Below are 26,094 nucleotides of genomic sequence, written 5' to 3' on the forward strand. Positions count from 1 at the left end.
ATCGGAACTTAGGTCTGCACGTCGTTAAAGGTCGCAGGTCGAATTTAATGATATAAATATTTACCTAATACGTGCATATCTTTTAGGGATTTGGTTTTACAGAATAAAAATATTTATTTTCTAATAAATCCCTTTTGGAAAAAGATAAGTTATTTTTGGAAAATATTTTCAGTAAAATAAGTTTTAAATAAAATCTAATTTTATGGCAAGTATATCTTTTGTTAAAAGATATGGTAAATATATCTTTTGTAAAAAGATATGGTAAGTATATCTTTTATAAAAAGATATGACAAGTATATCTTTTGTAAAAAGATATGGTAAGTATATCTTTTGTTAAAAGATATATTAGTATATTTGGAAAATATAAGATTTAGATAAAATCTGATTTTATGGTAAATATATCTTATTATTATTGATAGAATATATTCTTAACAAAAGATATATTTTTGGAAAACTTATTTTTGGAAAATATCTTTTATTTCTATCTTTTAATAAAACTTATCTTTTACGAAAAGAATAATTTGGGTGTACTATAAATATGCTCATATGTATTCATTCAAAGTTGAGGTTGACGAAGTGCAGTGGTCGTGCTTAATGGTTTCATCCTTCACCACGAAGCTAAGTCAAACCTTCAGGTCGAAGTTCCAGTCAGGTTCCGGTTACAGTTCGTCCTGTAAGTTCCAGACAGATTTCGAGTGTCCAGCATATTAGTTTTATCTCTTTATTCATTGGTATGTATTTAGAGTTATTCTTTGAGATCTTGTAAAAGGGAAAAAGGGTTTTGAGTGTTTTATGTATTGGGGTGTGAGAGTTCGTGAGGATTCTCGTTATAATTATTTTGTAAGATTGCAATGTGTGAGCTTCTAGGTGAGGCCGATTGAGCTTCTAGTGTGAGGCCGAGTGGGTAGTACTTTGGTAGTACGAGTAGTTTTGTACTTAGGTGGTACAAGTAGTTTGTACTTTGGCAGTACGTGTAGTATTTTGGTGGTACGAGTGAATCTAAGTGTGGTACTTAGATTGGGTAGGATAGGGTCCTATCAAGTAGCAAGTCCAGTGAGGAACTTGTGAAATAAAGGTCCGTGTCTAATAGGTTGTAACTTGGTGTTTGCCCTATTATAGTGAAGTGGTTTGTGTTTGAAATCCCTAAGGTAGGGTCGAGGTTTTACTTCCAGTTGGGCCCTGGATGGTTTCCTCGTAAAATCCGCTTTGCATTATCTAAGTTCCTAACAACAATCAGTTTTATATTCCGCGAAAAGTAAGCACTAGGAACATACTACAATTCACCCCCCTCTTGTAGTATATCATCCGAATTAACAAAAAGTAATTTTGCATGGATAAAAGGATTACTCTATTAACCTAAAATTGACAATTAAGTTTAGCTTGTTTTTAAATAATCAATACGTATCCAGCATAAAAATATTGAAACTCAATTCTTTTATTTGCTTACTTAGAGTTTTAATTATTTAATGATTTAATCAGATGAAAAACCGTTAAAGGATGAAAAAGTTAATGAGTTGAAGATGAAAAAAATATAAAAATATTTTCATAACATGGCCGGGAGCTCGGATGACAACTAATGTTATACAATACTAACGAATATATTGATATGATCATTTTGTGGCTAGCTTTAAGAAAGAATATTACATTATTTCTTCTATAAATTAGTACAAATTTGGGGTATGCTCTTTTAACTAAGATTTTTACAGTGCTTACTTACTAATTTGCCTTTGTTATTCCTAATTTTCTATGATTATACTTAACAATAATATTGCTTACGTTTAAGTTTTTATCTTATTTTATTTATTAGGGACCCGAGTATATTAATAAGTTTGATTAGCTTTATACTGCAGAAGTTTAGATTAATATTGCTTATTTAGTAGAGGGTTCGATATACATACGTAGTATATATTTAATTTTTTAAGATAGTTTTTCATATCTTTTAAAACAAATCAAATATTTGATGATTTTGTTCATTATTAAGCAAGAGTTGTTTAGCAAAATATTAAATTGCAAATTGTGATATATTTCTAACTTCCTATATACTTCATATATCTTTTATTTTCAATTGAAAAAACATAAAAATGGATATAAATAGAATATAATATCACCAAATATTGATAAGTTAAATAATAGCGCGCTTGACTTCTATAAGATGCTAATTCTCATTTTAACTAAAAAGAATGCCAAATTATGGTCAACGTATCTAAAATTTCACAAGAAATCCTATGTTTAAGCACCATCAATCCTATTTGTATCAAAATAACAAACAAAACTCACCTATATATACATAATTTCCCCTAACTTGTTTCCATATCTTTTCATTCTCACACCCTCCATAGTTTCAAACTCACCAAAATCAATGGCTATTTTAAATCATTTTAGCCATTGTTTTGGTTAGTGGGCTTACCATGACTCATATATGCTGGGCCTCATCCCTATTTGATTGGAAACTTCAATATCTTGCACCAACCAATGCTGCCCGTCTCGCGGCATTGCAACCCCCTTTAGTTTGGAACGAGACTCTTGCAACCTTTACTAGATCGTATGCTAAAGAGAGGGCTGTAGATTGCAAATTGCAACACTCAAACAACCCAAAATATGGTGAGAATATTGCAATGAGTCCTGGAGAATTAAGCCCAACTGAAGCCGTGGATTTGTTGGCCGGTGAAAAGCCTAATTATGATTATGGCTCTAATAATTGCAAAGAAATGTGCGGGCATTACACACAAATTGTTTGGAAAGATACACAAAGTGTTGGGTGTGCCAAAGAAAGGTGTCAAAATGGAGGCACTTTTATTACTTGCAATTATTATCCTCCAGGAAATGTTATAGGGGAAAGACCTTTTTAAGCATTTTTTTTGTAGGAGAATTTTATGTGTTAGGGCCATTTTTATAATTCGTCATATTGGTTAAACATTTTTGTATATCTAAAGATAAGTGCAATATATTGACACCATGTTTCATATTCAACCTTGCTTTTGAGAATTGGTGATATTGTTAATTTTTTTACCACAATGTTGCTGATGAAATAAAGAGGCATAAAATATGCAACCGATTAACTAATTAATTGTTAATTACATCGTTCTGTCGTTGTCGATATTGTCTAAGCTAAGATAGAATCCTAGATGGTATTAAAAAATTATTATCGCAATATTTTAACCTTTTAGAGTAAAACTAGGGCAGCTAACACGCGATAGTTATATTCGGAAGTTCTTTCGGTTTGGCCTTAAATCCCAAATTTAATTGTTGATACGTAAACAATTATGTTCACAGGTATAAATGTCCAAGACAATTAACATTCATGATAGAAAAATAAGTAATTAAACATTTTTGAGGGTATAACTGTCCAAACACTTTTCATCAATAAAAACTTGTACATATTAATCACATTTCATAAGAGTAATCTTATACTTTTTAACTATAGTATAGTATCCGTGCGTTGCACAGTGGTGATAAGTAATTTTTCCTTATTTCTTTTATATATTTTGTTGTTAATATCATTTTAAAATAACTTCGCTTGCTTTTTTTTTTAAATAAAAAATAAAAAAATTGGTATATAAATATTTTTAAAAATATGTACATAGTGCTTTTTTAAAATGGTTATTATTTATTGTTGCATTATAATATTTACTACAATGTTATGTAATTTTTTTTTATAATGATGGTTAGCCAAAATATATTTAATATTTCATCATCTATATGTTTAGAGTGGTAGCTTAAAAATTGTATATAATTGGCTATCAATATCTAACATTGTTGTATATTAAAAAGATTCAAAAGTATTAATGAGTATACAACAATATTGATGGTTTCAAAAAAAAAAAATACAACAATATTGATGTCAAAGTCAAGTTTCATATATTTAGTTTTAAACCTACTTAATCCTAAAATCTATCAAGTAAAAGGAAGGGGAAAAAATTTAAATCTATAAATAAACTAAAATAACAACCGTTGACATCATCATTTTTTCAAATGGTACACATGTCATGTTGTGCTTAAAAATTTTCCCGCCTAAATTAATTGCTGACATCATATTTTTATTTTTATTTTTATTTTTTTATCTTAAATTATTACAATAGTTTTTTTTAAAAAAAAACAATTACTATATTATATTATATTTCATATATTATATTATGATGAATTTATGAGTTACTATTTGGCTTCAAAATATAAATACTCCCGGTCAAAGATTACTTTGTATTACATAATTTACTTAAATATATACTCTTCTTCAAAATTAGTTAGATCTAAATAGCATTGTAATTAATGGTTATGTTTTTATAATCTATCTCATACGAGGGACATATGTAAAATAAATATTTATTTCAAAGAAATTTTTTATGTCGTAAATCACACGAGGCTTATCCAAAATATGTGTTAAAAGTCTATAATTCAGTTCTTATTATAAAACCGTGCGTCGCACGGGATTAACCTAGTAAAAAAATAAATTGATGATCTCATAAGTAAATATGGAGGGAAATTTTTTAATAAGAGCTCGACACGTAGGACACTTTAAGAATTGATGACATCAACACGTTTAGTTTTAGTAATAGTTAATAGATAGATTGTAGGGATATATAGTGTCTTTGTTTCAAAACAAATGACCCAATTGACTGATACATTTGTCTTTATTTATTATTTTTTTTTATTTTTTTAATGCAAACGAGGGCATAGTAGCCCAACATTACAAAACAACTGAGAAATAAAATGAGGAGTAGTAACCCGTAAGATGTCCTCCCTGACTGATACATTTGTCATTGTAAACTTTAGCCCTTATTATTTTAAATTATCAATAAGTTTAAATTGTAAAATTGATATTCAAAACTATACATTGAAACTATTTTAGTAAGTGCCACATAACATTTAGCATTGAAACAATTTTGTTTTTGAAAGTACGTGACATTTCACATTTAAATTTTTAAAACATAGAAAAAAAAAGTCAAAGTGTGTTAAGCTTGTTCAATTTTTTTTTTTTTATTTTTTTATTTGAACGGAAAGTAACACTATCATTAAATAATAGTCATACGACATGTGCAATAATAAAGATCTATAAACCACAGATTTAGAGAAAATATCAATTTTTTTTTTGGTGAAGCCGAGGGGCAAGCCCAAAAAGAGAAAGGAAAACTACAAAGAAAACCAAAAAGAACGAAGAAATAAAAGCAACATAAAAAACAAAAACAAAGAAACTACTATTATTCTCCTGGCTAATCCGTCGGCTTAGGGACCATCCTCGGAATAGCCACACCACTAAGGTCCTCCAATAAAACGGTCTGAAGATCCCTCTGGACCGCTTTCAAAGATGACCAATTTTTGCTCCAAATTTACCCCATAGTTAGCCAACCAATCAGCTACTCTATTGGCTTCTCTGTAGCAATGTCCGATCGTGACCTCCCAACCACTTCTCATGATTAGAGCTTTACACTTTCGGATGATATGTATAAGAGGAGAGTTAGTTGGAGTCGGATCCACTAACAAACGAACCACCACTTCAGAATCAACCCGTACTTGCACTTCATCTTGAAATAAATACGAATACTTGGTAATACTGTAAAAATAATTTCAGTTTAATATGTAGTAAATTAATTCATACGGAGTATCAAGTATTTGTCAAATAATCAAGCTAAAAAAAAATAATTAATTAAGTTAACAACATCTTACCAAAAACCTAGATCTGTCCTCTTTCTCTCTCTTAGTTTTCCATTGAAGCGTACTCCACATTTTCCATTGAAATTTTCTATCTTCCGTTGAAGCTGCTTCTAAGGTAAGATAATATTTCTTTTTTGTAATCATCGATTATCAATTTCACAATCTAGGGTTTATCGTTAGTTCAATTATTAGTATACTCATTCAAGGGTTCTTCTAAATTCGATCATTGAATCATTGTTTAACATCTCTAAACTCGAATTTGTTGCTAGAGAAGAATAAATTATGTGATTTTTCTAGCCTAATTTGATATTTGAATCAAATTTGCTGAATGTATCTGTTAAATAGGACCTTTTTTTCGGAAATTTTGAGCCTAATTTGATTATTGAATCAAATTTGGTTGCTAATGTGTTGCGGAATCCTTTAATTTTAGGGTTGAACTATAAAGATTGGAACTTTTCTCCCTAATTTGTGTAAATGCGTAGTGTTAAACTGCAATTTCTCTGTAGTAGAAACTATTTGTCAATATTCTAGCTAAACTAATGCTTGCAATCATGCTGCTATTTTTCAATCAAATTGGCTACCACTTGTGCCAAGCTGTCATCCTGCTTTGTTTTGAGCATAAATTAGTCTTATCACGTAGGTGATGCCCCGGGTTATTCCATGAATAATTTTAATTATTTAGTTATATTTTATTTTGAAACGATTACATGAAATATGACATAGTTTAGCAGTTACCATTCTCTTGTTCATGACTTTGCAAATTGTTGCTGCCCATACTTGTAAAGCCTTCATTATACGAGTATTTCATGGGGGGCAATGACGCTGGAGCTTAACATGAATATATCTGGTTAAAGGACTTTGTTATCTAGCTGCATATCTTGTTATTTTCAGTTCGGAAAAGCTATGGATTCAGTCAGCCCCGCAGAACGCAGATACTTTGAAGACGATGACACCCCCATGATGAAAGTTATTAAGGGTACAACTAGTGGTCTAGCAGCTGGAACAATCTTTGGTACTGTTGTGGCAACATGGTATGACGTGCCTCGTGTTGAGAGAAAAGTTGCATTACCAGGATTGATAAGGACTTTGAAGATGATGGGAAACTATGGGCTAACATTTGCTGCTATAGGTGGTATTTTCATTGGTGCAGAGCAGATGGTGGAACATTATAGGAAAAAGAGAGACTTTGTTAATGGGGCAGTTGGTGGCTTTGTTGCTGGAGCTTCTGTTTTGGGCTTCAAAGGTACGGAGTATTCTTTTTCCGATGCTATTGAAACTAGTAATCAGTAATGAATATCTTAGCGACTTCAATTGTAATACATTGAAATTTTATGTGAAGTAAAACCTTAAAGCCAAATGTGCTGAGATATTATGCCATATACTGAATGTAGGAGACTAGGAGAGTAGGAGGGGGGAACTAACTTGTATAAACTAAAGAAATTAAGGTAACTGTGTGTTTCAAATCACATTTGTAATTATACTAGGTTGTTACAAACCTTTGACATCATATTTCAAAATTCTATTCAAGAAACCCTATAAGATTTCTATCTGCATTTTATGATGGCTTTACCTGGTTGCTTCTTTCCTCACCTTATTCCTAAATTAGGCACTTAAGGTTGTTTTTTGCATATCATGCAAATATAAATTGACTGTGGCTGGCATTTTTTAGAGTTAAAGAGGGAAGTTAAAGCCCTATATTCTGTATGCTGATTTTAAATAGCCGACACTTCCTACTCCCTTTGTTACTAATAATTAACTTATCCTACTTTTCTTACATTATACTTCCTATATTTGATGCATCACTTTTTCTTACTAGATTATCTTTTTAACTCATATTTATCTATCTCTTATTGTTTTAAAGGCTACTTAAGTGGTTGTATTTGCTATCCTTAATACCCGTGCATTACTCTGAAACTAGGGTTGCAAGCAGCTTGTATATCTTAATGAGTTTCTTCAGTGCCACATTGTGGTTTCATAGCCTTGACAATGATAGTGTGAACTATCCAATATAGGGGCTCACATGGGCTTCGTTCATGTGTATTTTGAAATGTAGTTTTCAATATTGTTATCATGTACATCAATAATTCAATATATAGGAACTTGTGTTTGAATTTACTTGAAGATATGAATGTGAATTCAGGATACCTTTAGGAAGAATCTCCCCTGAATATAGACGATAAAGGACTTGTATTCATGGTGTATATGACAAAAATATACAACTAGTGTTGTTTATGCATCTTTCCCTTGATGTTTTTTCCCTAGCCTTGTTATTCTCAATTTCCTATCTAGTTCTTTTCTTATGTCTTGATGGAAATCGGTAAATTTCAATATACACGACAACTTTAGGAACCAATCTCTCTTGAATATAGAAAATGAAGAACTGCTTGAACTCATGGTGTATATGAAAATAAGTATGTTAGGTTTTTCGTATTCTATTCGTAACTGCCCATCTTTCAACTGATGTTTCTTTTTCTCTATTTCCTATCCAGTTCTTGTCTTATGTTTTGAGTTCTTGTCTAATTTTTTATGGAAGTTGGTGAATTTCAATTTACTGCTTTCATTTCAAGAGATTTAGCTTGAAGTCTCTTGTATGTTCTCATCTCTGCGGTCTCCATTTTACACTATGAACCTTTGAAAGGTTGATGACACTAGGGTATTATGAGCTTAGTTTCCTTCAAATCTTTACACTATGCTTGATTTAAAGTGGTTTTATGCTGGTACCTTTTGCATACGTGAAAGATTTCGTTACCATCCATTAGGATATCTACGGTATTTAAAAAAAATTTCTTTGCAATACAAGTGTTGCATTGAAGTATTTTTTGGCTGTGACATGTTAGACCTATTGCTTATGTTACTTCATTGTCCTTAAGTTAGTTCCTCCCCCACCCCCCCCCCCCCCCCCCCTTTTTTTTTTTTGCTTTATCATTTCCACTAGAATGGTTTGGGAGATAAGAACCAAGAAAAGTAGCAATTATTGTTTATTTAGTTTAGTTTAGATAAGATAGGGTTAATAAGTGACAGTAAGGTCTAATAAGACCCTAAGTAAGGTCCAATAAGGTCTTATAATTGTCAATAATATAAAAATGGGAAATTCTCTAGCCTTCTACATTTGACTTTTATTATTGGTTGCTAACTTTTTTTTTCGATTGTATTGGTAGTCCCAAACTTTTAATCTTTACCTAAAATAACATTAATGACATATTTTGGTAAAATTTAACTTGATCTAACCATGGTTAAACCTCTCTCTGTCTCTCTACTAAACAATCAACATCATGTCACCATTAAAAAACCTTCACCTCTTCTCCATTAAATTCCAACTCATTTCGTTTTTTTTCTCTTTCCATTAAATTCGCACTAACATCACACATTCACTCCTCCTTTGCTTCTCCAAAACATCTTAAAATTCTAGGGTCAAGATAGTTATACCTCTAAATCAAAAGCTCATTAATAATTTCCTGAATAATCAACTGAAGGTTCAGCTGCTCACATGTCAACTACCACTGGCAGTGATACATATATATGCGGTTCACTCACAGGTGGTGAAGCATATCAAAATGGAGGAAGGGATTATTGCTTGTGGCGTTGTGGGAGTGCTTATTGAGAGGAGAAAATTAAGGTGAGAGATATAGTTTTGAGGGTTAGTTTAAGTTGACATTATGTAAGACATGATGGAGACAAAGGTGGTGGTATCGCCGGTAAATTTGCAGTGATAAATGATAGGTGCAGTGGTTGAAGGTTTATCGGTGATAGGGTGCTAGAGGAGAGAGAACAAGAATGAGGATGGAGGTGGGCGAGTTTGGTATGTTTTTATTCATCTTTATAATGAAAAATTAACCTTGGTTAAGAAAAGTCAGATTTATCGGAAATTTTACCCAAAAGTCATTAATAATCTCATGTTTAATAAATTGTAGTAGTTTTGAAAAAAAATTGGCTAGCAATGATAGGTATCAAAAGTACCAGGCTACCAATGAAAATTTCCTTATAAGAATAAGATAGATTATACTCTCTTTGTTTGTTTGTGTTCTACTTATTAACTCAGGGCCTGTTCGGCATTAGCTTTTAAGGTAGCGGTTAGCTTTTAGACCTAGTCAAAACACTACCTTTAAATAATATTATTGTTTGGTGAAGTAGTGTTTTAAGTAGCTGTTAGAGGTAAAGAGAGCCTTTAAGTAGCTGTTGTTGAAAGCTAAAAAAGATAGCTTTTGAAATTGTAAAGTAGCGTTCAACATTTTTTTTTTTTTTATGAGTATGTTTTTATCTTTTTGACTCAGTGTTATTTGTTTCGGTCAACCATAATGTCAAAATTTTCTATTTCATATCTTTTTTTTCTTTTATTCCTTTCATTATGAGGAGTATTTTTTTTTTCTATCTTTTATTTTATAAATTGATTATTTATTAGCAATATACATTATACTATAAAATTTTAAAAATTATCAAACATATGATACATAACACGTCATAATAATAATAATAATAATAATAATAATAATAATAATAATAATAATAATAATAATAATAATAATAACCTTTTAAATGCCTCATTTTGTAAGAAAAAACCTTTTAAACGATTCTTTGCTAAAAAAAACCACCACGATCACTTTTTTTGTTTAATGAAACCTCACCCCTCTTTTTCGGCATTGACTCTAAAATTAAGGCGTTTGACTCCGAATTTTCCGTACTTGCAGCCATTTTAGGCGTTTTTCCTCTTTCGTTTTTCTCCCAAATTTCCCCTCTATATAATATCCCCAAATCAGTCCAACGAAAAATTAGTGCAAATCTCCCCCAAATCATACCAATTGATAGGTAAATTAGGGTTCTTCAACAATTTGTTCAACAATTGTAGTGCTTAATTCACCATTGTAGCACTCACTCTAGTTCTCCTTTGTCTTCTCTAATTCACTCTACCATTAAACCTGAAACACTCCAACGCAAAAAAAATTGCAGAAATTCAACAAATTAGGGCAACAATTGAACAATTCTAGTGAAGATATTCAACAATCCAAGCAAGTTTTGTGTTATATTTAAGCACCACCACCAAACAACTAGCAACAATCCCTTTCTTCCTCCTTTAGCCATTAACAACAGCAAAAAAGCCCCAATTTTTTTTACAATTTCGAGTCAAGAATTGATGAATTTACACTTACCTCAGGTTGTGGTTGAAGTATTAATGGCGCAGCAGAGGATAGAGAGAAAGAAACCCAATTTGATGTATGGTGTTGCAGAGCATTCATTGAAGAAAGGAAAAAGAGAATGCAGGGGAAAGACTATAGAGGGAAAACAAAGAGGGAGTGCAAGTATAATTACAATTGGGTGTAAGTAGGGAAAATTTGGAGTCAACGCCTGAAATTTAGAGTCAACGCCGGAAATAAGGGATGAGGTTTCATTAAACAAAAAAAGTGATCGTGGTTTTTTTTTAGCAAAGAATCGTTTAAAAGGTTTTTTCTGACAAATTTTAATAATAATAATAATAATAATAATAATAATAATAATAATAATAATAATAATAATAATAATAATAATAATAATAATGACTGTATTTTATAGTTTTAATCGCTACTTTTACTGAACACTCATAGTATGAACCGCTACCTTGAGACTGTAATAGCTACTACTTGACAGCTCACAGCTACTCAAAAGCTGTAGCCAACAGCTACAGCTAATTTTGCCGAACAGACCCTTAGCTGTCATAGTGAATAAAGTAAGAGAAAGTGTGAAAAAATATAATTATTGTGAGGTTGTAGGGGTATGATGGTAAAATGGATAAGCCAAAAATAGAATAAAATAAAGTGTCTAGCGAAAAAGGATGAACTAACTTGTTACTTGTGATATACGGAGAATCAATTTGCGCATGCTCTACGCTAGTATATGGAAATTACTTGAAATTGATGGTTTAGTAAATTGCGCATTGTTATATACTTGTTCCGGTCTTTATTAGTTGACATGTTTTTGGCCTTTGACACTATTCACAAACTTTACTTTTATTACTTTAATGATTTGTAGTTACGATAAAGCATAGTCATATAAGACATTGTTAGAATCCTCTCAATATATAGATATATTCATTGTATCAACTTGTTATAATTTTTACTTTTTAATAATAAGAGATATTAATTGGTAAAGTTGTGTGTTGACAAACTGTAATAGACTAACCAAGGAAGGGTAGTATGGGTATTCTAGTAATGTTAGTTTATTGGGTTAATAGTCCTTTGTATAAATAGAGAGGGAGGGGGAAGAAAAAGTTAGGCAGAAATTTATATGGAAAAACTAGAGTGTTATGGCCTCAAGCCATTGTTAGAGAGTGATAGCCTCGTGCTATTTTGAGAGAGCTATTCACTTAATCATTTTGCAACTTCTTTTGCCATTAAAAATGAAAAAGTTTACTAGGTTAATAGTCCTTTGTATAAATAGAGCGGGAGGGGGAAGAAAAAGTAAGGCAGAAATTTGTATGGAAAAACTAGAGAGTTATGGCCTCAAGCCATTGTTAGATAGTGATAGCCTCAAGCTATTTTGAGAGAAAGCTTTTTACTTAACCATTTTGCAACTTCTTTTGCCATTAAAAATGAAATTTCCAAGCTTTCATCTTAAAATTTCCAATTATTCATTTAAACTTACAAACCAAAATATCAGTCTATAACACAAACGTGATAAAAGAAATATGTCAACTAAATAAGAACGGAGAAATATATATAAATATATTCAACAAGCTTCCAAATAAAATTTTTTAAAAAATTGGAGATGGGTAATTTTTCATATGTTAATGCCACCACCCATTATCATAGTGGGGAATTTGCAAACTTTTACACTATGTTTTAATAGGAATATTTAATGGGAAAGGGAGGGAAGAAGAATTAAGGGATATAATTTTTCTTAGTTGGTTATGACATACAACAAGGGAAGGGAAAGGAAATGGAGCAATGCATTTTCCTTCCCTTTTAATAAATCAAATCCCTCTATTGTTGGAGAGATTTGGAAGGAAAAAAGAAGGTCACAGACTCTCTCTCTCCCTTCACCTCCCTTCTTCCTCTTTTTCCTTCCCCCTTCACTATTGTTATCATACAATATGTTTGGATAGCAATTATGAAGGGAAAGAAAGGGAAGGGAAGTACGAAGAAGGAGAGGGAGAGAGTGAGATTCTATTTTCTTTCCAAATCCTTACAAAATTGAAGGATTTGGTTTATTAAAGGAGAAGGAAAATTATTCCAACTAACTATCACACCTTCCCTCCTTCCATATGCTATCCAAATAAGGGATGACCATTCCCTCCCTTTCTCTTTTTTTCCTTTCCTTCCATTTCTCTCTATCCAAACATGGTGTTAGGCTTCTTTTCATGTCATCTTCCCTTTCATTCATTATCAGTGTGTGTTCTCGATGCCTCTGTTCCTATACAACATTTTCCTTTTGAAGGGCGTAATATATATTTTCTTCATTGAGTGGCTAATATTGAGTGATCTGTCCTCCCTTGAAGGCCGTAATATATAGGCTCTTCATTGAGTGGCTATTATTGAGTGATCTGTCCTCATAATGTACACTTCTATATTATGGAAGGAACTTAATTCTTCCAAGTTCTTACTTAGTTATATCTCTAGTAAAATTTTAAAGTTGATTGGGAATGCTCTACTCAAATAATCTGCTGAAATTGGGAGATATGCCCTATTGGCTCTTTTAATCGATGTAGGTGCTGTAACAAACTAAGGAAGGAAAATTATACTTCGATATGACTGTGCTAAGAAAAATGAAGCCACTGTATGAGGACAAAGTTGTGCACCAAAAAAAAAAAAACTGTATGAGGACAAAGTTAGCACTGACTACTACTGATAAAATAGTACTTCGGTCACATTTGACTTTGGAGGTTAAAGCTCAAAAGTCTATATTCTCTTGGTCATACGTTGTGTGCAAATTTGAGACTCATATTACTTGATAGAATTATCAATTGATATTTCTGGGTTTTTCGTGAGACATTTGACAAAATAATTAGTAATGGTTATGCTGACTAAGCTTGACCATTAAAAGTAAAATTGGCCTGTTATTGTACTCCGTATAAATGTTGAAACAGTGAAATAGCTGAGCTTTCACTAAGTAGGTACTACTGAACTAATGATGATCTTTAAGTAAACATTAATAACTTTGTAAGTTTTTTTTAGAATTGGAAATCTGGTCTGCTCAGATTATTTTTGCTGGGCCTTCTTGGCATATCGCATATTCTTTTTCATTGTCGAGCGTATTAAGGCAAAGTCTTTTTTTCCAAGCCTTTGTTACTGTTGTGTAATGTATTAAGTATTTTTCAGGAAGGAGCATTCCAACGGCAATTTCTGCGGGAGCTGCATTGGCTGCCACTTCTGCCCTCATTGATATTGGTGGTCAGACAACAAGAATTGACAATGGTAAAGAGTACTACCCTTACACTGTCAAGAAAAGGCCTGCACTCACAGAATAAGCTCGTGTTGCTGCTATCGTGTTTCAGAGGCAATGCTTTGGCTTATTCTCAGATAAGATGTATTTTCTTGTGTAATTTCTTTTTGCCTTAGCCTTACTTTAAAACTCGTTAGCCACACATTTGAGTGAATTGTTGAATAAATTTGTACTGCCATTTTGCAAGTTTTTAACTTATTTTGTTTTCCAAACAAAATTAAGGAAAACATTTTGCTGCTTCTTGATATCCTTAAGAGAGCAAGGATGTACAATGAGCGTTAATTCCTGATGTTTACCCACTGTTAGTGCCTTTTCTTACTTGTTAACTAGTCAGTGGCTTTAAACTTGTTAAGGTTGTAAAATTTTTTAAACTCTAGCTGAAAGAATCTAATTTATGAGGCAGCCAGAGCCTATATAATATGTGAATTTCTTTCCGCTGAAGATTCTCATAAATTTTTGAATGCGTGGCAGAAGCAGTTCAAACTTACAGGCTGATCCCTTTTGAGTTTCACTTGTGCATTGTGTGACGCGGATGTTATGAGGTTTGTTTTCAAAGCGAAATGAATAGTTATGGTACATTGGTACTGATTATATTATTGAAAGGTTGGGCTCCATGTTAACTTCTTCTGGGTTAGCACTGCAACCACAATTCAGCTGGATAGCTTGGAAAATTATTTGTAAACCTTAGGATTGGCTACTGGATAGAAAGGGGAGAGAATGAATTTATGCTTGGACCCCTAATAGGAAAAGGACCAGATGATTCTTGAACAAATTTTTTATCCTTGAGCCAATACGTAGGAATTCTTACAAGTGACATATCTTTCATGGATAGAACTAGGTTTGTCCAGGCCTAGAATTGTCTTACAGACTTTTCCTCGGATCGGAGTTATAAGTGATAGTCGTCACCCAAGATCAAGGAGGAAACCACTCTCATGACATGGCACGACTCTAATTAAGCTAGTTGATATATACTTGGTATTTGAAATGAATAAGGATGTTTCTTTGCCAACTTGGTGGGATAAGAAGCCTACAAAGTTCAAGTATAGAAAAATGGGGTTATTATCAAACTCAAACTGCCTTTTCTACCCTATTTATTTTAAAGGTTTTTAATCATATATGTACTCATGAAGTCATAGACTAGACCATTAATTTCAAAGCTTGGCTTGGTCCTTGGAATTGCGCTTTTTGCACCTCATGGCACAATGCTCATAATGCACAATAGTATATGTAGCCTTTAAATGCACCCAATAAAAAGAAGAAATGAATGGATTTTTGTAGACCTTGATCTTGCTTTCAATTGACTGCAATCAAATTTCAAGTCTAGTCAAGTAATAAATGTTGTTTATTAGCCTATTTGTTAGTTTTTACTTTTAATCTAATATATTTAATTTGATGAACCTACCATTTTTTTTGGACTAATCTAATGGATATGTTACAATGTTTTTCATAAATATCCAACTACTCAATAATATGTATGCAGCATATTTTAATAAAATTGTATGTGTTTTTCCTTTTTTTTTTTTTTTTTTTGACAGAAACCGAGCATAGCAAATTTTATTAATCAACCAAATAGTTTAAATCATCAATTACATATTAGAGATACCCAAAGGAACCTCTTCCATCCAAACTCTAAGGCCATCAAAAGAAAGACTTAGTTTTGCTTGCTCATGAGCAATCCGATTGCCATTCCTCTTCACAAATGAGAACGAACAAGCTTGGCAGCGAAGAGCAAGTTGTAGTATATCATTAACAAGGCCAAAAGCTGTAGGAGGAGCCTTTCCTTTCAATAGATGATTGTGAAGCTTCAAGCAGTCCAAACACACCCTACTAAAACCCGAGTCAAGAGTAATAGCCAAAGCGTGTCGCATTGCCAAGGCCTCAGCAACATCAGCCTCAAACTTTCCACTCAATCTTAGGCATGTCGAGACCACAACATCACCCTCCATGTCACGCATCACTCCACCCAGCCCCACGCAATTTGAGCTGGAAACCGGTGCATCAGAATTAACTTCGTATCTTTTGGAGGTGGCAGCCATTGAGATTCCAATTATTGTGGAGTTGAGTTTGTGCTAGTATCATGCTTCGCTTGTTCATAGTCTCCAACAATGCCCACGGCCTTGTATATGATGTCACCCGCATCTCTTCTCCTTCCTTCGAACACCCAAGCGTTTCTTCTCAGCCAAACCCCCCATAGGATACTCCAAAATAAGTTCCACCATGAGGGATCTTTGTGACTTTTACGGACAGAATAGCACCAGTCCCTAAAAGAATCACCGGCTCTTAAAACACATGTTAGGCAACATTATGTTGAACCTAATAATCCATATTTTAACATGGTAACCTTTATTATTCATATTGACCAGTAACTTGAACTTTCATTAATAAAAATTTAACCTCATGTTTTTCTTTTAGAAACCAACCTCTTTTGTTTTTTATAAAAACACAATGAATTTTATTTTAACATAATAACCTTTATTTTAATATAGTAACTTTTTTTTTTTAAAAATTAATAAAACAATCATAGAATCATAGTGCCTATAACAGTACGTAGTAGTTCAAAATAATTTAATGTGAACCAGTTACGTACATTTAAGTTTGTAAAAAAGATGATCACAATAATTATAATGACAAAAGCTAATGAACGCCTAGATACATTGAATAAAATAATTAAAAATAGAAATATTAACTTGATTTGAAATACTACCTCCGTTTCATATTATTTGCAACGATTTGACATAAAGTAGAGAGGAAAAATGTCTAATTGATGCAAATAATATGTAACGGAAGTAATATATATTAATTACACCGATTCATGCATAATTTTGGCATGCATTAATTTCCAAATTAGTACTCCCATCCATCCCTTTTATTAGAAACCTAATTCTCTTTATTATGTGAGTAATAAATATTAAAAATAGGCTTCTAATAAAGGGATAGAGGGAGTACCATATTAGAAAATATGTTAAAAAGTTATTTAACATCCCGGTGATGTACGTTAACAAGATCTGTATTAGCATATATAATATATATTTCCAGATAGTTGGTATGATCGACAATGAATAATAGATACAATAATTTTAGTACGATTGTATGAAAAATATAATCAATAGTACTGTATGCATTAATGTTCATAAACACCTTTTTTTTTTTTTTTTTTTTTTTTTTTTTTTTTTTTTTTTTTAAACCAATGTTCATAAACATTAGTATCACAATATATATGAAGTGTAATATATTATCAACATCTATGCAGTAATAATAATTTCAATAATGCACTCTTGCTAAAATTTACTGCTATCCCTAAATTGATACTCCGTAGTAAAAGTTACTTTGAATTGTTTTTCATTGATAAAATTTATCTCTTTTTACATATTGACCATGTAAAAATTACTCATAATCTAAAGGAAAATTTGCCATGAACTACACACTTAATAGGGGTATTTGGAAACAACTACCCACTAAAAAATTTTATAAAAAAAACTACCCCTAAATTTAAAAGTTAGATTAGCACTACCCATTTGCATTTTCCGACGAGAATGTCTGGCGCATGGGCCCACTTTTTCAATTTTTCTCTGAAAAGACAAGATGCAATGACAAATTGGACCTTAATTCGTAACCCTAAGATAATTAATTTGAATTAAAAGCACAAATTCAACCAATTTCAAATTATCCCCAATTTCTAAGAACCCGAATTTTTCTAATCGTTACACCCTAACATCAAAATTCATAATTAATGGATTAAAAAGAAAAGAATTACCTATGAATTGCATACCCTACTTGTTTTCACTTCTTCAAATAGGAATTTTCAGAAGAAAAATTGAAAAAGTGGGTCCTACACGCCGGACTTTCTCGCCGGAAAATGCAAATGGGTAGTGCTACTCAAACTTTTAAAATTTAGAGGATAATTTTTTTGATAAAATTTTTTAGTGAGTATTTGTTTCCAAATACCCCCATTAAGCTTGTAGTTCCTGACAATTTTTCCTAATCTAAAATTTAAAATACTTTATTTCCAAAAAAAAAAAAAAAAAAAAAAAAAAAAAACCTTAATCGAAACATAAAATCAATAAAAACATACTAAAGCATGTAGTACAAAAAATTTTTAGTCCTTTCTCAAAATAGTCATTAATCGAAAACCCATATTCATACCGATTGTAGTCGTTGTACAAGCCCACGCGTTAGCAACTAATTTTCTTTCCAAAAAAAAAAATAAAATAGCAACTAACCCTGAAATACAAAGAAATTACTCCAAAAAAAAAAAAAAAAAAACAAAGATAATAAAAAAAAAGATTAGGCAATATGTTGCTAGCACATATTAACAACAGATTAATTAATAAAGATTATGATATAGGTGTATGGCAAATGCATATACTTGAAGAGAAAGAACAATAGATGTAATCAATCCATACGACGTAGAGTGTTTTCCCGTATTTCTTCTTCGATTTGTTTGTGTGATTTGTAGGGTTGATTTATGGCTCGATCTCTCTTTGCGTCAAGAAAAGACACCACATTGTATGGATTGATTACATCTAACACTACTTAACCCTTCAAAGATATGCACTTTGCCATACATCCATATCGAAAATCTTAAGCGTTACAAATAATTAGTTACGATTTCTATGAGTCCGAAACACAAAAATAAGAAGACAAATTATAATTCAAAAGAGTAATAACAATGTTTTGTTGAGAGAATATGATACCTCAATAATTCTTATGATGAAGCTGAGTTCTTTGCTTGCGGAAATAATATCACCAACACATATTTTTTAACAGTTCGTTATGCAAATATATATCCAATTGTTAGACATAAACCGACTTTTTTTTTTTAAGGAATAAATGAACCGACCTTTTCTTTTTGGGAATAAATTATTTTATTTATCATCATCAACGTTGGTAGGACGCGATGTCGTGTCGTCAATAATGTGATAAAGAAGATTGTATGCCCTAGCTGTGTTGCGGAAGAAACAAGAGGAATTAAGAGAAGAAATGAAATTGGGGAAATACGTAATTATATATTTATATATATACTTAACATAATGAACGAACATTTTTATATTCCTTGGTGCACAAAAATGAAATTGGGAAAATATGTAGTATATCATTATTGATAGATATTATAGTATTACGATAATATTTGTGGCAGAGCTAGGATATATTTGTATATTTTTGTGATATAGTTTGTATTCTTATCGAATTAGGTTTCCAGTCATGTAACATCGTATCAGAGCTTAGGTCTTCGATCTAGCTTCCGCAAAAATTTTCAACTTTTATGATCCGCACCCTGAACAATATCAAACACACTCTTTATGCTCTTGAAACCGCAACCTATCTACTCAATATTTTGCCAACAAAAGCACTCAAAAACATAACCCCATTTGAAGCTCTTTTTCATAAAATTCCATCTTATGATCACCTTCGAGTGTTTGGTTGTCTATGTTCCCATATCTTTTGTCTACTTCTCTACATAAGCTTGCTCCTCGTTCCACGCCATGTGTGTTTTTGGGATATCCTAGTAACCATAGGGGGTATAGGTGTCTTGATATAAGCACAAATAAATACATATTTTCTCGCCATGTCACGTTTGATGAACAATCTTTTCCATACGTGAACTTAGGAAAATATAAACTTGAGGATTATAAGTTTTTAGGCTTTGATGAAAGATCTCCCATCATTACTCACAATATAATCCGTTTTGGCAATTCTTTTGGCTCAAACAATCATAATTCACCCTCCCAGCCCATCCCGCAACAACCTCGCGGCCCAAATCCACACTCCGTGGCCCAACCTAGTTCTTACATAGTTCTCCCGAGGCCCAATTGCGGACTGGGCTATCCAACAACTCTTCCTCCCTTCCTCCTTTAGTTGCTGACCCAAATTCCCCTCAAGCCCACTCTCCTATCTTTACAGCTAGCCCATCTCAAAATACTAGCCTTTATTCCCCTCCACCCATGCGTGGGATACAACCAATCCAACCCACGAGACCTCCACCTCCCTCACCGCCTATCACTCGAAGTCAACGAGGTATTTTTAAACCAAACCCCAAGTATCATCAAGCTAATATGACAATCCCTTCTCATAAATCACCGCTCCCTAAGACATATAAAAATGCTTTTAATGATCCTAACTGGAATGCGGCGATGCAGGATGAATATGATGCTCTTATTAAAACAGGGACTTGGGATTTGGTACCTAGGCCTACGGGGGTGAACATTGTTAATTGTATGTGGTTATTTAAACACAAGTATAAGTCTAATGGTGACCTTGAAAGGCACAAACCTCGTCTTGTTTGTGATGGCAGGTCGCAGGAAGTTGGTGTGGATTGTGATGAGACTTTTTAGTCCGGTAGTTAAACCAGCCACTATTCGTACTGTTCTCAGCCTAGCTATGGGTAAAAAGTGGCCGATTCATCAATTTGATGTCAAAAATGCCTTTTTACATGGTGAGTTGCAGGAAACTGTTTATATGCATCAACCTTCGGGTTTTGTTGATCGGGAACACCCTCCCATGTATGTCGACTTCGTAAGGCTCTATATGGGTTGAAACAAGCTCCTCGAGCTTGGTACCAGCGCTTTGCGAATGTTTTAGTCAAATTGGGGTTTGTTATTGCTAAGAGTGACACCTCTCTTTTCACTTTCTGACAGGGTGATGATATGGCATATTTGCTTCTATTTGTTGATGATATTATTTTAGCTACCTCATCTGACAGGTTGCGTACAAGGATCATTTCTCAGTTACAAACTGAGTTCCCTATGTTTGATCTGGGGCCTCTGAGTTATTTCTTAGGGATTGCAGTAACCCGTACTCCTTCTTATTTGCTACTTTCACAGGAAAAGTATGCACATGAGATTTTAGAGCATGCAGGTATGACCTATTGTAAACCTGCAGCCACTCCAGTTGACACTAAGTCCAAACTTAGTGCAGATGCAAGACCACATTTTTGGGATCCTACTTTGTATTGTAGTTTAGCAGGTGCTCTTCAGTACCTCACCTTCACCGGGCCAGTATTGCCTATGCAGTACAACAAGTGTGTCTTTTCATGCATGATCACCGGGAACCTCATTATGAGGCATTGAAACGCAATCTGCGTTATGTTCAGGGTACCATTGATCACGACTTACATTTATATTCGACTATTTCTCATCGACTGATTACTTACACTGACACTGACTGGGGAGGTTGTTCCAATACCCGACGTTCCACATCGGGCTATTGTTGTTTCCTCGGGGACAACCTCGTGTCTTGGTCATCTAAGCGCCAGCATACTTTGTCTAAATCAAGTGCAGAAGCAGAATATCAAGGCGTCGCAAACGTTGTCTCTGAGGCGTGTTGGCTCCGTAATGTTTTACTTGAGTTACATTGTCCACTACGGCAGGCTACTATTGTTCATTGTGATAATGTCAGTGCTATCTACCTTTCTGGCAACCCGGTACAATACCAACGCACCAAACATGTGGAGATGGATATTCATTTTGTTCGAGAAAAGGTTGCTTTGGGACAAGTTCGGGTTTTGCATGTTCCTTCTAGATATCACTTTGCAGACATTTTCACTAAAGTCTTACCATGAGAACTAATTCTAGATTTTAGTACCAGTCTTAGCGTACGCCCTAGATATTATAGTATTACGATAATATTTGTCGCAGAGTTAGGATATATTTGTGTATTTTTGTGATATAGTTTGTATTCTTATCAAACTAGGTTTCCTAACAAGATTAGGACTAGTCTTGTAACACTATATATATTGATCAATGGTACACACTCCAAGCGGAAGAATTTTCCCTAAATCTAACAATTATGTTTGACTTAATATTCTTAATTATATTATCTAGAACTAGAAGTCTAGAATAGATAATGCATAAACACCCTTGTCCAAAAAATAAAAATAAAAATAAATATGAATATCTTAAATTGGCAGCAAATAAATTACTTTTTTTTTTATTATAGATTATTAAAAAAAAATGTTTGAGTAATTTAAAATTTTACATGAATATGATTATTATAATATTTTTTTTGTTGAAATAAGTGTCATAGGAAAAGCCCTACGGCATCTACAATTGACAATTATTAATAATGAAAACGAATTTAACAAAATAAAACAAAAATTAATTGGGGAAGGGCTAAGAATCCAAATATATGAATATAACAATTCGGCACATTCTCAATTCGTTGTCTCAGTCGTCGCTTTGCAATTTTGGGAGAAAGTAAATTCTTGTGCTGATTCTGTAACCCGAATTCGAGCCATAATCAATCGTAGCCCTGCACAACCTGAGACCAAATTAAATACAAATAAAACCTAGCTTGTCTTTTGAAGGAGTCCGAAAAACATTGTCTTTCGAAGGAGATCGAAAAAATCTTGTCTTTCGAAGGAGATAAACCAATTCTTTTGAGGGAATCATTATTGTAACCTAAGAAACAAAAAACTTACAAGAAAATAAGGATTGGGGATTTTCACTGGTGAAATCCGATGGAAGCCCCTTCAAAATTGACAAAGGAGGCTAGAGTTTATGAGAGAGAAGAGAGAGAGAGAAGGCTAGGGTTTTTTTTTTCATCAAAAATTAGTTAGAAGTACTATTACTATAATATTTTAATGATTATATAGTTCATAATTGACATTTTTTTCCTTACTTTATTAAAGGTATTAAATAGTATTATCACGGAGAGTGTGCACCAATTATCTCCCCACTCGTGTGCTACTGCATAGTCGACACATGCTAGATACTGAGCTCTGTCCCTAGTGTGCTACTGAGCCTGAAACTGCTGCCCATGCTCTCTTTCATTGACCTGTTGTGAGGGATCTGTGGAGGGAGTGCGAGTGTGATGAACTAGTGTGTGCTGACCCCATATTGATTTGAAGAATTGGTTGGCGTGCTAGAGTTCAAAAGACAAGAAAAATTGCTTGAAAGGGGCTGCTTTAATGTGGTTTATCTGGAGCAGAAGAAACGATAAATTTTTTAACAATAAAGATATTCCTCATTTGGTGGTGTGTGAGAGAGTCACAAGACTTGTGGAAGATTATGATAAATATGCATCAAGAATTTACAGCTTGCCTGTGAAAAGGAGATCGAAGAGCTCAAAGGTGTGGCGTCCCCCACCTTCTGAATTTGTGAAAGTAAACCGTGATGCCAGCCTCAAGGTGAAAGATTGGGTGGGGATGGGGGCTGTGTTGCGTGACAGTAATGGGGAAGTCTTGTGTGCATGTGTTAGAAGATCAAGAGGCAGCTGGCCCCCCGATATAGCTGAGTGCAAAGCCATTCTCTTTAGGGTGAAGCTGGCTCGCAGGCACGATTTCAAGAAGGTGGTGGTTGAATCAAATTGTTAAGTTGTAATATCTCGCCTGTCAAAAGCAGCTACTTATTTTTCCGACCTCGATTCTAAATTCTAGATGATATTCTTTCTTCATGTATTTTTTTTTTAATTTTGTGTCTTGGTCTCATGTTAAAAGGGATGGGAATGTTGTTGCGCATCACTTAGCTAGTTTTGTGCCTTTTGGCTCTGAACAGATTTGGGAGTATTGTTGCCCTCCTGCAATTTCCTCTTATGTTCCCATGGACAAATTATCCATAGATTAATGAAATTGGCACTAAACCTTTCTTCAAACAATATATATATATATATATTTTGGTATTATCAACATTTTTTTTAAGGAAAAATTGCTAAAAATAATACAACCTTTGATCAATTCTTTTTTAATAATACATCATTTGAATTATTTTGTAATAATAAAACCTTTAGGGGTATTCATTTTAAACAAGATAAAATCAAATTTTCCCCTGCATCCTCGCCATCAAATCCGAAAATAAATTAAAGTGACTATAATGTAATTAATATTGACCAAAAGATGATGCTCCATTCTTGCATTACATTATCTCTAACAATTTTTTCAAGAAATCCTAACATCCTCTCAACATCTTACTAACATTCTCTCCTTTAATGAAATAAGCGGCTAATGAAATGAGATGTAGCTTGAGTATGAATTTATAGTAACTACTAAACCTAAGAAGATTTTTTTTTTTTTTTTTTTTTTTTTTTTTCATATTGGTCAAATGAATCACTAATGAGTCATTTTTTCATATTGGTCAAATGAATCACTAATGAGTCATCAAATTAAAGTGGATAGGATAGTGTATAAATAAGGAATTGGATCAAAAGAATGTAACTTCATTATTACATATAGTGAAATAAGGTTAAATTCTTTGCATTCATGATTATTTAATTTATTGTTAAATAATGATAATTATTTAAGTCTTAATATGTCATGTTTATTTTTAAAAATTTTATTTATAATTGTATATTTTTCAGTGATTTATTCTTACAAGGGTATGCACTGGGTGAACAAGCTAAGGAGACAATGCATCTTCCAAAGGGAATGGGGGGACTAGGAATTTGTAGTTTAGGTTCATTCAATAAATCCCTTTTGATGAAGCAAGCATGGAGAATTAGCCATAATCCACAATAGCTTCTTCCAAAAGCCTACTTAGCACATTTTTAGTCTTAACTTTGCAAAGGAAGTCAAGTTTCTCTACAACACAAATATTATGCGTAGGGTATGTGTGGTCTTGCAAGAGCAGGAAACCTACTTACCAAGGGCTGTAGTTGGAAGTTAGGGAATGGGAAATCTATAGTGGCAGGAAAAGATATATGAATGGAGGGTAAGGTGCGTGCTAGAATTCAAGTCTCATGTTAGTTTTTCCCAGGCTAATAAGAAATAGAAATCAAGTGATTTCATGAAACCCTTGAGTACGTAATGGGTGAAATCATGCTAGACTGGTATCTTGTATTGAGAAGGACAATGCCACTATAATTGCGAGTTTGGAATTACCGGATCAGGACACGGAGGAGGACTTTCTGTATTGGCAGTTTCACAAATATGGCAGCTATAAGGTTAAATCAGGCTACACTTTCCTAAAACAATCATAGGGAGGTTTGCTGCCTAATAGTTTGACAAACATCTTTAAGGTTTTGTGGTCTCACAACATCTTGCCTAAATGAAAGGTGTTTATGTGGAAAATGTTATTAAACAGGATTGCAACAAAGAGTAATTTGAGATGGATATTGATCTTATTAGTTGTGATTTAGGTCGGTTAGGTGATGAATATTTACAACATCTTTTCAGATTTTGCATATCCACTCAAAAGCAAATGCAGACCAACCATTTTTTAACTAGATTTTGTACTATATCAGGCTTTTTTTTTTTTTTTTTTTTTTTTTTTTTTTTTTTTTTTTTTGCCACGATGGAAACAATGGTCATCGAACCACTTTTTTTTATAGCTGCACTTTGGGGGGTTGTGGGTTGCACGAAATAATAGAATATCTGGATCAACTAGCAGCGATCACGGGTCAATGCCAGTTATTATTTCAGAAGGCCTAAGGTAGCAGGTTCATTTTCAGAGGGCTCAAGAAACAATCTAATGTGGTTACATCCTCCTGAAGAGAGTTTGGATCACCCACCAGGATTTTGGCGTGTTGTTTTACAAAATGACGGCAAGGAAGGTCCTTTTAGAATAGAAATACTAGTAGATTGCTCATGGAACAAGCATACACATAAATCGTGAATGGGGTGGTGCCCGGAGGCTATAGAGTTTGGTATTCGAGGAGAATTGGGAGGTGCGGCTTACAGTTTGGCTTAATTAGCTTTTACATGCGAAGATGAATGCATGTCTTGAAGGTCTTTGATGGGGAGCAATGTGTTTACTACATGCTGTCATAATTTACACGGATTCTGTTTCTCTACAAAGGATTCTCACGGACAATACAATCACAGATGTAAGTCTTCGATGGAAGTTGATAACATTCACCGAGCTAGTAAGGCATTTGCATGGTGTAGCATCCATAAGGTTCAGAGCGATCGTGTAGACAAGGCGCACATCCTCACAACCACGGCTAATAATATCTTATCTTCTTTTGATAATGTTGTTTAGTTGGTGTGTTTAAGCTTATGTAAAAAAAAAAATAAATAAATAAATAAAAATTAAAATTACTCAAAGGTACAAGCTTTGTTATGGCAAGAAATTTTTCAGGCTAAGCTTATTATCTTATGAAATACCT

At 33.1% G+C, this 26,094-nt stretch overlaps 3 protein-coding genes across 3 annotated transcripts; 2 read left to right on the forward strand and 1 right to left on the reverse strand.

Annotated features, from left to right (window-relative positions):
• Positions 1–2,408: 2,408 nt before the first annotated feature.
• Positions 2,409–2,849, forward strand: LOC110691333 (pathogenesis-related protein PR-1 type-like). The gene has a single exon (XM_021868252.1). The coding sequence runs from the start codon at positions 2,409–2,411 to the stop codon at positions 2,847–2,849; it is 441 nt and encodes a 146-aa protein (XP_021723944.1).
• Positions 2,850–5,607: 2,758 nt separating this feature from the next.
• On the forward strand, positions 5,608–14,460 carry LOC110691390 (outer envelope pore protein 16-3, chloroplastic/mitochondrial-like). The gene is made up of 3 exons (XM_021868317.1): positions 5,608–5,764; positions 6,541–6,892; positions 13,935–14,460. Exons 2-3 carry the CDS (start codon positions 6,553–6,555, stop codon positions 14,081–14,083), a joined length of 489 nt encoding a protein of 162 aa, XP_021724009.1. The 5' UTR covers positions 5,608–5,764; positions 6,541–6,552; the 3' UTR covers positions 14,084–14,460.
• A 1,184-nt stretch (positions 14,461–15,644) lies between these two features.
• Positions 15,645–16,094, reverse strand: LOC110691334. Its single transcript, XM_021868254.1, has one exon. The coding sequence runs from the start codon at positions 16,092–16,094 to the stop codon at positions 15,645–15,647; it is 450 nt and encodes a 149-aa protein (XP_021723946.1).
• Between the last annotated feature and the right edge of the window lie 10,000 nt (positions 16,095–26,094).

The sequence above is a fragment of the Chenopodium quinoa genome, unplaced genomic scaffold (genome assembly GCF_001683475.1).
Source record: "Chenopodium quinoa cultivar QQ74 unplaced genomic scaffold, ASM168347v1, whole genome shotgun sequence".
NCBI classification, from domain to species: domain Eukaryota; kingdom Viridiplantae; phylum Streptophyta; class Magnoliopsida; order Caryophyllales; family Amaranthaceae; genus Chenopodium; species Chenopodium quinoa.

Excerpts from the sequence above, each read along its gene's own strand:
- LOC110691333 (XM_021868252.1), top strand. The coding sequence starts at position 2,409 with ATGACTCATATATGCTGGGCCTCATCCCTATTTGATTGGAAACTTCAA.
- LOC110691334 (XM_021868254.1), bottom strand. The coding sequence starts at position 16,094 with ATGGCTGCCACCTCCAAAAGATACGAAGTTAATTCTGATGCACCGGTT.
- LOC110691390 (XM_021868317.1), top strand. The coding sequence starts at position 6,553 with ATGGATTCAGTCAGCCCCGCAGAACGCAGATACTTTGAAGACGATGAC. Across the intron at positions 6,893-13,934 it reads TTCTGTTTTGGGCTTCAAAG|GAAGGAGCATTCCAACGGCA; the intron begins GTACGGAGTATT and ends AGTATTTTTCAG.